General features: G+C 39.1%; 1 protein-coding gene across 1 annotated transcript in view; it reads right to left on the reverse strand.

Annotated features, from left to right (window-relative positions):
* LOC138008365 (adhesion G protein-coupled receptor L3-like) overlaps positions 1-12,500 on the reverse strand; it is a 30,723-nt gene that overhangs the window by 9,730 nt on the left and 8,493 nt on the right. Inside the window, exons 5-16 of the mRNA XM_068855681.1 lie at positions 12,045-12,217; positions 11,788-11,876; positions 11,587-11,691; positions 9,469-9,643; positions 8,941-9,045; positions 7,103-7,199; positions 5,698-5,815; positions 4,947-5,002; positions 3,808-3,949; positions 3,270-3,376; positions 2,314-2,416; positions 1,747-1,900 (exon numbers count right to left, since the gene is read on the reverse strand). Coding sequence (XP_068711782.1) covers positions 1,747-1,900; positions 2,314-2,416; positions 3,270-3,376; positions 3,808-3,949; positions 4,947-5,002; positions 5,698-5,815; positions 7,103-7,199; positions 8,941-9,045; positions 9,469-9,643; positions 11,587-11,691; positions 11,788-11,876; positions 12,045-12,217 — 1,424 coding nt within the window. The remainder of the gene's footprint in view (positions 1-1,746; positions 1,901-2,313; positions 2,417-3,269; positions 3,377-3,807; positions 3,950-4,946; positions 5,003-5,697; positions 5,816-7,102; positions 7,200-8,940; positions 9,046-9,468; positions 9,644-11,586; positions 11,692-11,787; positions 11,877-12,044; positions 12,218-12,500) is intronic.

The raw sequence follows: 12,500 nt of genomic DNA on the forward strand, positions 1-12,500 counted from the left end.
AAAAGGAGAAAAATAATCGTGGTGCAACTGCGGCACGCATTTTAGTATAGCCAACGTTCTCTGCATAACAATAACCTGAAATCACCAAATTTGAGGTTTTGACGACAACGTAAGTGTAAGCCTTTCATCATTCTTCATTCTGAGTCCGCGTAAACCACTCGTACCTAATTTATTTTTAGAATGCTTTGCCCACATTGTATGGCGCGAAAGAGATAAAAAGACCTCCCGAGACTTAATAATAAAGCAAAATGTATTTTGAAGCAGACGTTTGCGTCGACGTTGCCGTTGTAGGTCTTAATGTCCCTACTCTATGCGCTAAAATGCATGCCACACGTGTAGCTCGATTATTTTTCCTCTTTTAAACAATAATATAATTGTTTCTGGTGTTGTCGTTGCCGTAGCCTTCGTCGTTTCTTAACGTGGCTGAATACAGTTTTTCAGTGGTGAGTTTAACAAATCGAAAGTGGTTCAGCGTTGTCTGTACTCTTATCGACAACGATATTCGTCATCACATTGGTCAAAATGTTCGCTGAGTGAGTCCACAACAAATTTTGACCTCTGTGATGACGAATATCGTTGTCGATAAGAGTACAGACAACGCTGAACCACTTTCGATTTGTTTTTTACTACAATATTCAACGCCAAAGAAAGTTTTTATCTCAGAGCGTGACCAAAATCATGCCACAAAAAAAGAGCAAGCGTTGACTATAACTTTCTTGCAATATGATTGGTTTATTTCCCATGGGTATTCCTGATTGGCTATTACATTGCGTGACAAATTGACGCGAGCATGACGCGTACAGCGTTATCTAGACTCTTATCGACAACCGCAAATTAGCCAATCAGATTGCGAAATTACAAGCAATTGTGGTAAAATATTTATTTGTTTGTTTGTTTGTTTGTTTGTTATTTGTTTGTTCGAGCAGGTTGAAGTATTGGCAGCTATTCAGCTGATGTGGCCCTGCTATACCCACCCACCCATACAATCACGAAGGACAGCCACAACAACGGAAACTTTATCCCCTGTGTGGGTTCTTTAACGTCCCACAAGGAACTTATGAACATGAAAGAGATTTGTGAGACGGGGCCTACGATTTATAGTCCTTATACTAGAAGACTTGAAAGTCTAACCATTTGCGGGTGTAATTACAAAGGCAGCACTTTCTCCTCAGTTATTTTAAGACCCTGAGTGTTGGTCAGGCCGGAGTCGAAATCACGACCTCCCACATGGCATCCCGGTGCTCAACCAATTGAGCCACCGGTGCTCGGTTTATTGAAGGCCTACTCATGATGGTCTTGGAAATGCATTGTAAATTCGTTTCCGTTTCGTAAGCGTCCTAGTGCTTTAGAGGTGAAACCAAAGTGCACATTCGCTCAAAACTTTGCGAACAACAGCTGTTGGCTGTTTATACCAAATTTCCCGCAAACCAGTCATAAAATTTCGCAGAAATTTGAACTTAAAATAGTTCCGACTACAAATTAGTAATCAATGAAAAAAAAATCAAAAATTTAACGGACTGAGTTTGGGAAAACTAAGAAAACGTCTATCAACGAATTATGAAAAACCAGTCTGTTGAAAAAGTCAGCTTTTGTCATTCCTTTCTTTAAGTGTAAAAGTAAAAGTAGACCTTTAACAATTATCTCTCGTATCCCGAATGCCCCCTTAGCACTTTTACCGACTTTACCAAAAGACTGATTACGACAAATGCATTAAATCCAGCTTGCAAAATTTTCCGGTAGCCTTACCATACGCGCATGCGCCGTACAAACGCAAGTGGTCCTTGCTGTCTTCAAATACAGTGATCACCATCAGGTAAAGATGAATTCCTTCGATCAACATCCATGCAAACCACACCAAAAGAAAGTAGTGAAGCCATACAGCTACTATAGTGCAGATGATCTGCAAAGAGAGCAAGTAATTTGACTAAGATACAGTTGACATTTGGAAAATGAAGTAACATTAAAAAAAAAACCTTTTGTTCGAATTTTTGTAAAAGTAAATCTGTGAATTATGCCTTGTGATTTATACGACTGTTGTTTTACGCGATTTTATCTCAAAAACATAATTAAACCGTAGCGTTGGCAGCAATCCAATAACTCTCAGGCTTCATGGCTTGTTGTTGTTTTTTTCTACAAAAGTTGTGCAGTAAGTCGACAGTCTTTAAACTCCATGTCAAACCAAGAAGTAATTAATTAAATGATTATAATTAAGGCTTTTACTGAGTAAGAATAATTATTTAGCTATTCACTGACTAAGAGCTGAACTCCATGTTATCGGCACAAAGAAAAATCAGAATCAACCGCGAAACCAACCTTGTTACTGGTTGCTTCAATTCCCGCAAGGAAAATAATTTGAAAGATACCGATAGCCACTGACAAGTTCAAGTGAATTAGGTTCTTCTCTGATCGCAAACCGCTATAACGAGGAAGTACAAATGCATGGTCATCTTTAGTATAATTGTTTAACTCTTTCTAAATGCTCAGGAATAGGACACGTTTCTTCCTTGCCATAGTACAGGTTAGAACGTTACTTTCTTTCTGACTGTAAGGCGCAGGGGAGGTTATCTAAAAGAGAGGGTTTTTAAAATGAAAGTGACAGGTCTTAACAATCACCGTGGCTGTGACAATGTTCGTTGCCATTAGAATGATAATGATGACGATGGTGATGACGGCGATGATGACGATGATGATGACCATGTTGACGTTGATGTTAATGATGTCGATCATGATGATGATGATGATGATAATGATGATGATGGAGATAACAATGGACACTTAATATAATTTCGACTTAGGGCGTAGGGGCGGATCTAGGAGGAGGGTGCAAGGGGTGTCCTCCCCCCCCCCCCCCCCCACCCCCCGCCGAGATTAAAAAAAAAACCCAAAAAATAGCGTCACCAGTCAGCTACCCCATTCCTTAGTTGGTGCACCTCACCTAAGAAAAATCCTGGATCTGCCCCTGGCGCGAAGTCAAAAAGAACAACACCAGACAAAATCATTTATAAGGAACAAGAAAATTGCTATGAGCGTGCTTTTTATACTTTTTGTACGTTTCTTTCCCGTTCTCAGAAAAAAAATGTGAAATTATACAAATGACCGAACCTTAAAGTTTATGAAAACATGAACATACAAAGGCAAATTTTGACTTCATTACTTTCTTAACTTCAACACTGCTTCTCCAAATTTAGTTCGTCTACAGTCTGTTAGTTTGGAAAAGTTAAAAAAAAAAAAAAAAAGAGAAAAAAAGGTCTTTTAAACATGACACTTACGATAAACATGATATGATCACCACGGTTATCAAAATTCCAGTCAGAGACAAGCCACAGCCCACATAAGTGATGATCTCTAAAGCTACGACATGGTGGGATTCTGTCAACTAGAACAAGATTATTTAGTTCGTCGTAGCGCATTGCAGACATAACCATTGCTTTAGGTATAACGAACTTGTACTAAAATTGCAAATAAGCAGGGGTGCCAGAAGAAGGAAAGCGAGGAAGAGGACATCTAGCAATGACTTGGAAGAGGATGGTACAGAAAAATCTGAAAGATCCGCAATGTTCAACAGTATCCCGGGGCCGGGACAAACTGATGATTTGGGAGAGGGGAAAAATGCAATGAATTGTAGCTCGAAGTTTGGAAGCAAACGGACCTACTCCTAGTAAAAGAGAAAATAAGAACATGAAGGAAATAATATAGGACTGCTAAGGAAAAGAAGAATATATAATGCTCAGTTATTTTTTTGCTAGGTGCCTTCCACCGAGGACAATATAAAAAAAATCGGGACTCAAGCAGAGTTCAATCGTTTACCTGATCATTTTCCGTTAAAACTTTCATCAAAATTGCAAAGTTGGTAAGATGGTTGCATTTGCAGATAGAATGCGTTGCATTGGACGATGAGGCAACAAATGAGCATCCTTTCCTCGACCACATACCGCTACTGTTTACACCCCTAAAAAAAGGACAATTATAATTATTTTACTCAAGGATGGGAACAATGATGGAAGGGATGGACTTGGAACTGTATTTAGCGCTGGGGCTCTAATTAGGAACACTGTGCAGAAACCAACTCGTATCAAATCGTAGGTCAACCTCGTCCCCAGGGCGCTTTTCCCTGGCTTTGGGAGGAAATTGCGCCCTGGGGACGAGGTTGACCGGCGAAAAACTGGGGTATTCGGAAAAAAACCTCTGCGCCATTTCTGCTTCTCAAGATGACTTGAGCATTGGACAAGCTAATTTGACCATCACGGGACTACTCTGCAAGCAGTCTCGGTTGTTAGAAAGGTAGATAGCGCTCTTAGTCGCCGGATAAATTACAATCCAACGGTTACGTGCTAAGTTTAACCACGGGGACCAGAAGTGGCAGATTCAAGGCCCAGCCGACCCAACACTCTACAGCAGGGACTAGACTACTTAACCTTGGTCACCACTGTCATGACACTTCTCACGATGGCTGCGCAATAAAATATGGCAATGGAACCTGTCTGGCCCAGGGCCTAAGTCGAGTTGGGTGCGTTGGACATGAGTTAACTAAGTGCGTTGCGTTCGGAACTCGTGTAACTCGTGCGACTGTAGACTGATGTGTTTCTCGAGGATTAAACCATTTTCTTGTGTTGTTATTCGTTTTACACCTGTAACTTGGAGCTAGCATTTTCTCAGAGGATCATCGGAAAACCAGCAACCGTACGTAGTATGAGTGACCTACAGTTATTTTAAAATCACTATTTCCCATGTAATTGAAAAATATCAATTTCAGTACTGTATATAATTATTTGTGACGTAAATTGACGACATTGATCGGAGATTGATGCCTAAACTGAAATCACACTGCGAGAGAAAGCTTTTTAAGTGTAGTTGATCTTAGAAAACTTAGAAATGTGAATAGTGCGGAGTTTCATGTCCGGGACTCCCAATGAGAAATATCCTGGGAATTGTCTTTCTGGACTCACCCGACTTTGAAATCCCACCATCCGCATACTGGAACAAGCGTCGAATTTGATTTGTGCTGTAGGATTACAAAAAGGAAGTCACGCCTCGATGTAATTAACCCTTTCATTTTTTTTTAATGCATGCACAACATCAGCGGTAGTGTAATATCATACAAGATTCTGCATTTTATTGTTGCCAATTGAACTATGGCATAACTAAAATGGATCGATCATTTTTCAAGTTTACCATAGATATATCACTTTTGCATGGCAAGGTTCTGTTATCCCTAAGATAGCTATAGGCGGATTCTCAAACTGAAGACAAAAATAATTATCATGTACTATGGTCGGTGTGGGGGAACAAGGCAGCGTGACTAGGGGAAGATAGATAAATATCACGCATCATACAAATACCTCAAGGGCAAAAAGAAGGATACAAGTTTGAGAGTCAACATCTGAACAAGGGAAAACATGCTGAAGTACTCTTTTTTTTTTCCTTTCCTCTTTTATTTCCCCCTCCCCTAAGACCTCCCCTAACCCCTCCCACAACCTTTCACCCTCCTTCATCTCCATTCCTCTCCGGGGAACTCTTGAATCACGTCGTTTCGCTCTTTTTTTTCCATGCGTAAAAGAGGAGAAAAGTGAAGAAACTATTTACATTTTCGCCAGCAGATGATACCAAAACCCACTGCTGTACTGTTGTCAGTAAAATAAGCGGCGGGAAGTAATCCAATTTTAACTGAAAACAATGGCGAAGAGTAGCAATCCGCACCTTGACATGTTGAAGAGTGACAACAGTATCGATCTTTCCGTTCTCAACATGTGGGGTGATAAGACTACCAATGATACGACTGTTGAGATAAAAGCGCCCGTGCTCGTTTCCTGTTTCTCTGAGGAGAGAGAGGAGGCATAGTACAAATTTACGAGATTTTTCTAAGTACTTTATAAGCTAATGTTAATTAGGTCCTCTTATAAGAGCCTCAATAAAACAATGGTTTCTTTGAACATCTAAATGAGCTCATAATAGCCTATTTCCGAAATGTTTGATTCTGTCTCAAAATAAGTCTCCACGAGAAACCATTCCAAAGCAAATGAGTTTGATTTGGATCAAAGTACTAACGCTTCCCTGGAGGGCTAGGTTTAAAACCGAGGTGTACAGGAAGTCGGAAATGGGCTATTCGGAACATTTCTATGCGATGATCACGGCCAATAGTAAAAGAGTAGCTAATATAACAGTATTAATTTAATTTTTTGTAAGTGGCTCAGAACGTCATACAAATTAAAGAGATAAAGTAATTTATTTTTAAAAAAAAATCTTTGTGTTGTTGTGCAAGTGGGTAGCGTTGTACGATCTCACTAGGCTCCAAGTAACGTGAGCATGATATATACGTGGTTATTTGTCTGTTTTATTCAACCTAGACACTGTGAAAAAGCTGTGAAAAACCGATTTGAAGATATTGGAATTGGTGTGGATGACGAACCAATGGCTCGCTTCCGCGCACCGGTGGCTCAATTAGTTGAGGACCGGGCTGCCATGTGGAAGGTCGTGAGTACTAACACTCAGGATCTTAGAATAACTGAGGAGAAAGTTCTGCGTTTATAATTACATCCACAAATGGTTAAACTTTGAAGTCTTCTTTGTTAAGGGATGAAAACAGTAGGCCACGGTCGTCTAACAACCATTCCTAATAATCAACGCTATAGGACGTTAAAGAACCCACATACTGTTCGTGAAGATTTGGGGGAGACCCCCGGTGTTATACAAGGGTGGGTGAGATCAAACATGGACTGATCTCACCCTAGGGAAACCATAAACCAAAAGGGAGGGTAGAGTGAGTACGCAACCGTCAGATCTTCCCATTCCTCCCTTATAGGCAGAAAATAGCAGTAGTATACCTTAGTGACAACACTCTTAAAAGCTTGGTACGTTATTGAACATCCCTAATTGTTCGTATGTGGAGATCATTTTCGTACGAGACGTCAGTTTTCAGTGATGGTTAAAGGAAATCTGGTAGCTTTTCCATGCTGGCTGTTTCAAAGCGTTCCCAAAAAATCCCAGAAACATCCGGGCAGCGTCTCTTAATCCCAGGATATCTCTCCCTTAAAAGGTGAGCTATTACTGGAGACTAAATTATCATCACCACCATCGTTAAGGTGGATTCATTAATTCTACTTACGTTGCAATCTTATCCAGCGTTGATGGCAACATTTTGTGCAAACTTTCGTAAATGACGCTAAAAGATTGCACTTTGGTTCGAAAGTCTTTGCCGGCATCTGTTAGGACAAAATTAAACGTTACTAATGCACCAATCGAGCGTACAAAAATCGGGCAATAAGAGATGCCTTATTGCCCCCACAGGCATTTTGCCTGGAGGCAGAATCCCGAGGAGGCATCACTGTAGCTTGCGCGTACATAGAGTTTACAGTGATATAGTATTACATATCTGGTAGACCATTAAAAATCTCGATTTACTAGAACTAGGCGCGCGCGAATCGAAGTAAATGGATAATGATGACGTTTTCACACCAAATGCTCCCAAGTAAGTCTTGCGTACTGATGACGTTGAGCAGAAAACTGCCGAGAGCGTGATACATGGGAAAGTAACGTCACAATCAAGGATGTATCGGTAATCGGAAATCTTCATTTACGTGGGTCAACATTATTGTTCAGAATATCTTGCCATCTGTCACGGAGTGTCACTCGTTCAATGCCGTGCAATCTACAATCACAGTCATAAGTCGTTGGAACACCCACCCCCTTTCTTCCGTGCAATGTTGGATAGCGCATTGCACCCAAAGGAACTGTTCAGAGCGTTTTAGTTTCTAAACAACATTGAAGTGGGAGAGGGAAGGATGCTCGATTAATTCTGTCAGTGTACCAACAATGTGTCACTGATTGTAGCGTTGGAGCAGCCATTCGAAAAGCAAGAGAAAGCTTTTGTCCGCCTTTGTCCTCAGTTCGTTTTTTCACAATAGGGTCGTAAAATGACTAAATTATCTCACGACAAGGATAATCCTTTGGTTTGATTAAGAGTCTTGGGACGATTTCATTTGGGAAAAAAATGTCAATTGACGTACATTGCGAACGACTTTGGATTGGAGAAAAAGGCCACAAGTTATTATCATATTTTTGCTGGATTTTGAGACCGTCATTTTCAGTTCTTTCCAAGTGTTAGTAAACTTTCGACAAGATAACTGCAACAGGAAACTCTTAAACTTGCAAAACCATGTCATGGGTAGCTGCATTGTTGGGGATACTCTCAGCATTTCCGAATTTTAATGTTGTTACCAGAAGAGTTTTCTAAACAAAACTTTCACTGGATGTACTATCATTAATAATACCGTGACACCGCTTCAGTTCCTTCATCCGGTCAAATTCTAACACTTCCAGTTTCTTACTATTCATTTGATCATTTAATCCTATAACTGCGGTTATCTAATCCAGATCAAGGACATCTAAATAAAGTATTGATATTAAACCATTAAACCGTGCAACAACAGTGGTTATTCACGTTTAACTCAACTCTTCATCCCTTGCAGCATGTTACATCGTTAAAGAAACGGTGGCTCCATTGTGTTAAAAATTGACATTGCGTTTCCTTTAGTTTCTGTTTCGACTGGTACACCATCGTTTCCGCCATGATCAAACCGTCTACTTACAACACCCTTTTCATATTTTATACTGATTTGTTCCCCCCCCCCCCCCCCCCCGCTTCAACATCAATTGCTCCGTTTGCCGTTTGCAAACGGCCACTCCTCCACCTGTGCCGTAACTTGCGCACAAGCTCTCCGTGTGTCGAATGTGGCGCGGTCAACAGCTCCAATTCCCCAGCTATTGACCTCGCGCCATTCGACGCACGAAGAGCCTGTGTGCCGGGTAACTGTGCCATGGACTCATTGAATTCTGCGCACAAGTATACTTAATAGCGGGGGCAGCTGTAGTGTCAACTATTTATAGAATAACGTTAATTCTCGAGCAGTTATTTAAGTTAGATACTTCAAGTGTTTTTCCTACCTAATAGTTTTACATCGAGAAAATCGTCGATTTCATTCCAGTACTCATTCTCTTTGGGCCCTGAAAATCTGTATTCTGCCGATTCGAGTGATGCAACTTGCAGAACTATAATTTGGAATCAAAATGTGACAAAGTAAGGACATATAATGATATATATATATTGCTGGTTTTCACTCACGTGATCAACAGCCATGTTTTTCAACGAAAACAAAAGGAAGCGTTTGCATAACAATTGATTTAAATTCCCGGAGGATTTGCTCGGGGCACCAACATGGCCGCCTTTTCTTTGTTTAGGGCACCAACATGGCGGTCGTGACGTCATGTGAAAACCGAGAATTGGATGCAGCTGATAGATTAACAGGTCTTGCTTGTCGGTCTCTTCTGAACTTTGAGGACATTAAACAACAAAATGAACGCTTGGAGAACAGTTTGTATGTAAATAACATTGCTAGTAAATGGAATCTGGCATGTATCATGATTCTTCAATCAATCCTATAAATTTCCAGTGAAATCAACGTTTAATCTCACCTACGTTAGATTGTAGTGACAGCAAAATAGTTGTCTCATTAGCCCATTTGCGAGCCAGTTCTTTGCCAAATAGCTCTGTCACTTTAGCAATCTGAATGGCCAAGGAAAAGTTCGATTGACGCCACAGGTGTTTCTTTGTATCTTCAAGTACTTCGTTAATTGTCCTCGCGCCTTCCTTGAAAGGGAAATTAATGTTTAGAAGGGAGGCTTTAGATTTATGCTTCTTCTTCAAATGTCTCATAGGGCAAATTGATTTTGACGTTCTGTCGTATGTTAGCTTTAAATCATATAAGTACGAAATAAGAAATTCAGAAGCCATACGTGCTAAGGGTCGTTTTAAAACTGATGTTTTTAAATTCTCATTTTTTAATTGCATCGTGGACTTATGGAACGGCCTTCCTGTAGCCATCAGGACGATTAAACAAGTGTCATTGTTCAGTAAGAAAGTGAATTCAGTTTTACATTGAGCAATTTAACTTAAATAAGGAAAAATGTTTATGTAATGTTTAAAAAACGAGCAGCAGTGTTTTATCGGGGTTTAAAAACACGAGGCGTTGCGGAGTGTTTTTAGACCCGATAAAAAACGCGCTGCGAGTTTTTTGAACGGCTTAAAAAACATTCCACAAAGAGCGTGTCCCTCTGGACTCAAAACAATGGTTGAAATTGTGAGAGGTGAATATTAGCATACAAGAAAAACGAGCTATGCCTTTAGTTATTAGTATTCTTTATATAAAGAATACTAACGAGGAGTGTTTTATTAGTATATAAAGCTAATACACGTGACGTTTTATCGGTGTTTTGATGGGCTGTAAGGCTAATAAATTATTACTGATTTTTTTTTTAAGGTTGATATGATCTGTTTAAATCAGTATTCTATCATATTGTATCTTATTTGAGGAAGTTTATTTAAAACAAGGAATCTAGAATTCCGTATAAACTGGCCTAATTACTCAGATTTCACCTTTTTATATTTGTAAATATTTTTAATTTTTCATTTTACATTTTATTTTGATCACCTGTGTTATTGAATTTGAGTAAATAAATAAATAAATAAATAAATCTGTTATTTCTCCCTTGCCAGTCATGAAAGGACGCGGCTCGTTTTGGAGGCAATCATAAGATCTCGAGTACAAGTCGGATTAATTAAATGCACTAAATAAAATTTCTAGATTCTACTTGGACGATAGCATATTTCCGAAAAGGCCAAATTAATTTGCTATGGCAACCACCCGCGTACGATAAAAAGCTGTAAAATTGAAAAAAAAAAAACAGAAAACTGCCAAATACAAAATTCCAAGTGTTATATAACTAAGTTTGGTTTAAGTTCATGGAGATGAACCTTCCTACGAAATAAGATTAATTAAGGTATACAAATTATTTGTTAAGGAAATAAAAGAGTTAGACTAATTATTAATGCATAGTACAAATTAACGTAATATATGATTTAGGGTTTTTATACAGAGTTATTTTTTTTGTTTGGTTAGTATTTAGTAGAATACCTGAAAACTAGCTACAATAGTAACTGAGTGTTTGACCACTTTAAATAAAGTTTTGATTTTTGATTGATCGATTTGATTTATAATTAATCAAAACGACGCGAGAGAGATGTTGTTTTCAAGTGGTATGCTTTACCATGCAGGTTTCAACCACATTTTAATTAGTCAAGTGATGAATTTGTTCTTTTTATGTATTTTCTTTTGTCAAATGTTATTTTCAGTGTTTCATGACTACTTAAGCTTCACTGTCCACTGGGACTCCTACAAAGACCTCACCCTTACTTTTAAAGGTCAACTTTTGGTGGGAGGCCAACACTAATTGCTCGTTTTCACACGGCTCGTTCTATAACATGATTCCAAAGAATAGGGCTAGTGAAAACGTTAACTATAATTATAATGAATAAGCAAACGAGATTGATGGCTTAGAGTGGGGCAGTGAAGGTTGAATAACATAAAATACCCCTTTGAGTTACCGGAATCTGATCAAAAAGAGCCACAGCTCAACCCAACCATGAATTCAAGTGAGCCGTTTGGCTGTACCGTTTTGATACAAACCTTAATCATGCAAATTCATCTGAAAAAAACCTTAAATTGAATTTTGAAGCATTGAACTGTTCTGTACCTTTGAGATTTCCGTTATTTGCCGCTGTAATGAAGCTGATTGACCTAAAGGCATTAAGATCAACCTTTTCGTCAAGTTGCCCATAAAATTCTTGAACGCTTTAAGCTTCAAACAGAGCAAAGAATACCAATGTCACTTTGTATTCTAATTCCAAATGACCAGAAACACACAAAAAAAAATACTGCAGAATCTCAAACTTACCTTCTGCTGAGGACTGTGACAAAACTGGGAAATACACTTGATGTTATCAAAGAAAGCACCAATACGGTAACAACCAATTAGACTAAGTTCTGAAGGGAATCGAAAAGGAACATTAATATTTAAAGAGGGTAAATAATTAAAACTTGCAAGCGTTCGAAGGAGACGAAGGTTTCCGTTTTTGTATATCTGCCATCAAGGTATCAAATGCACAATTATTCCTATAATTTCATGTAATACTGGCAGAAAACTTAATTTACCTGTATCATTCATGACAAAATGCCTTGATGACAGAGGGCTCTCTCCATTTAGGGTGGGAAACTTTGCGCTGACACACATAAAATCTGCGTCAGTCTTTTGCTTGTGCAGGAGTTCCATGTAATACAGTTTTCCTTTGGCGAGATTAATCTCTTCAGAGGACTGGTCAGTATTCCTGCAAGAAAGTCATATTTCAAGGAATACGATTACTCTACTTTACAGTAGCTGTTGTAACATAGACGACTTGAAGCAAACCAATACCTCTATTATCATTATCGTCATCATAATCGTCGTCATCATCATCGCGCGCCATCAGACGTTCAGCCGTTTGAGGCGACACCTTCACTTTTCAACACTTTTCTGAGTAATCGTTAGTTGTTGTCCTTCAGTAGCATATTGACAGTAATGATTCTAAGTTCGAGTGCGGAGGCCTCACACTACTGCGAAGTATTTTATAC

This window comes from Montipora foliosa, chromosome 6 (genome assembly GCF_036669935.1).
Source record: "Montipora foliosa isolate CH-2021 chromosome 6, ASM3666993v2, whole genome shotgun sequence".
Lineage (NCBI taxonomy): Eukaryota > Metazoa > Cnidaria > Anthozoa > Scleractinia > Acroporidae > Montipora > Montipora foliosa.